The 2,500-nt window shown below is 43.1% G+C and overlaps 1 protein-coding gene across 5 annotated transcripts in view; it reads right to left on the bottom strand.

Moving 5' to 3' along the window:
• The window catches only part of myo7ba (myosin VIIBa), a 148,379-nt gene that overhangs the window by 22,541 nt on the left and 123,338 nt on the right, over window positions 1-2,500 (bottom strand). For all 5 annotated transcript variants that reach the window (XM_045687978.1, XM_045687977.1, XM_045687979.1 and 2 more), the window contains exons 34-35: window positions 1,726-1,852; window positions 915-1,078 (exon numbers count right to left, since the gene is read on the bottom strand). In XM_045687978.1, the coding sequence (XP_045543934.1) occupies window positions 915-1,078; window positions 1,726-1,852 (291 nt within the window). The remainder of the gene's footprint in view (window positions 1-914; window positions 1,079-1,725; window positions 1,853-2,500) is intronic.

The following is a 2,500-nucleotide window of genomic DNA, read 5'->3' as shown; positions in this document are numbered from 1 at the left end:
AGACCCAACCAAATCATGAGAAAACAAAAATATTATTACTTGACACATTGGAAAGAATTGGGAGCAAACTAGAATGCTATTTGGCCCTAAACAGAGAGTACACAGTGGCAGAATGCCTGACCACTGTGACTGATCCAAACTTAAGGAAAGCTTTGACTATGTACAGACTCAGTGAGCATAGCCTTGCTATTGAGAGAGGCCACCGTAGGCAGACCTGACTCTCAAGAGAAGACAGGCTATGTGCACACTGCCCACAAAATGAGGTGGAAACTGAGCTGCACTTCCTAACCTTCTGCCAAATGTATGACCATATTAGAGACACATATTTCCCTCAGATTACACAGACCCACAAAGAATTAGAAAACAAAGCCGATTTTGATAACCTCCCGTATCTATTGGGTGAAATACCACAGTGTGCCATCACAGCAGCAAGATTTGTGACCTGTTGCCACAAGAAAAGGTCAACCAGTGAAGAACAAACACCATTGTAAATACAACCCATATGTATGCACGTTTATTTTCCCTTTTGTACTTTCGTTACCATTTGCACATCGTTACCAAACTGTATATATACATAATATGACATTTGTAATGTCTTTATTCTTTTGGAACTACTGTGAGTGTAATGTTTACTGTTCATTTTTATTGTTTATTTCACTTTTGTATATTATCTACTCCACTTGCTTTGGCAATGTTAACATATGTTTCCCATGCCAATAAAACCCCTTACATTGAATTATATTGAATTGGAGAGAAACCAATGAATATAGCTGACATACTACTGTACTAAACAAAACTAAGTATGTTCAACTTAAAGATGCAATTTTTGTATGTTGAAACCAACGTATCTAAAACTTGATTAAATTGAGCTAAAATACAAATGTTTCTAAATCCTTGGTTGGTGTTCGTTTTACCTTGGTTGACTTCCTGCAGGGCCACAGCATACTGGGAGCGTTCCCTCAGTCCTCCCAGGAACATATGCACCAGCTCTGCTATGTTCCCAGCCATCACCGCGTTCAGAGAGAAGTCTCCTTTCAGAGTCAGGAGACTCACAGACTGGCCAAACGTCTTGCCCTCCCTGAGTGGAAGGAGGAGAATCACTCATATTACTGAAATATACTAGTTAACTCATAACGTAGTATCCAAGACATAATCCAGGGGTCGTATTCACTACCCAGCAAACCAGGAACATTCCCAGAACGTTAGATAAAACCCTAACTACAGAATCTCAGCTAACATTAGCATGATAACATCCCCAAAAAATACAGATAATGTTTTTGATAACAAAATCTATTTTTATATAAATAAATAAATAAATAAAAATAAATATATATCCTTGGAATGTTCTAACATTCACTAAAATGTTGTGCCCAACATCTATGACAACCACCACAGAACATTCCCCAAACATTCACATTAGGTTTCCAGGTAATGTAATAGCACAATGTACCAGTAATGTTTTCCCAGCAAACCAAAATTGAACCTGTGAAAGTTCCTAGAACATTCATTAGGTTAATGCAAATGTTCCCATGACACAAAAACTGTCCAACCACTGTGCAGCCTTTGACCTAGCTTCCTGGGGACGTCCCAAACGGCACCCTATTCCCTATATAGCGCACTACGTTTGATCAGAACTTTATGGGCCCTATAGTAGTGCATTATATAGGGTGTCGTTTAGGACTCACCTTAACTGTGAGCTTTAACCTATAGCTACCTGTGCTGTACCTCATGGTATTGACCCCAGTGACCTCTGGGTAGGAGAGCTGCAGCAGTCTCCTCTCCTTCTCGTCCAGGAAAGTGATGCCTGTCCAATTGATCGCCACAATGAACTTGTTTTTAGGAAGTGCAGGACCTGGGAATATGCATAATAGGTTAAATCAGCGGAATAAACAGAACGCCTGCTTCCCAAATCCCATCCTGTTCCCTATATAGTCCACTCCTTTTTACCAGAGGCCCATCAGCAGGGAAGGAGAACAAGAGGGAGAGCAGCACTAATGGAAACTGGTGGCTAAGCAGCATTGCCTTTCCTTCCTCCCACTGTCGCTGTCTCTCTGCCACGCTAACAGTGATCCTTCCTCCCACTGTCGCTGTCTCTCTGCCACGCTAACAGTGATCCTTCCTCCCACTGTCGCTGTCTCTCTGCCACGCTAACAGTGATCCTTCCTCCCACTGTCGCTGTCTCTCTGCCACGCTAACAGTGATCCTTCCTCCCACTGTCGCTGTCTCTCTGCCACGCTAACAGTGATCCTTCCTCCCACTGTCGCTGTCTCTCTGCCACGCTAACAGTGATCCTTCCTCCCACTGTCGCTGTCTCTCTGCCACGCTAACAGTGATCCTTCCTCCCACTGTCGCTGTCTCTCTGCCACGCTAACAGTGATCCTTCCTCCCACTGTCGCTGTCTCTCTGCCACACTAACAGTGATCCTTCCTCCCTATTCCCTACAGATGTCAGATCTTAATTTGATCACTCTTTTGTAGTGATTTCCCCCCCCCCTTAGCAT

The sequence above is a fragment of the Salmo salar genome, chromosome ssa10 (genome assembly GCF_905237065.1).
Source record: "Salmo salar chromosome ssa10, Ssal_v3.1, whole genome shotgun sequence".
Taxonomy (NCBI): domain Eukaryota; kingdom Metazoa; phylum Chordata; class Actinopteri; order Salmoniformes; family Salmonidae; genus Salmo; species Salmo salar.
Note: the sequence above shows the minus strand (reverse complement) of the source record. Positions and strands in the feature narration are given on the sequence as shown.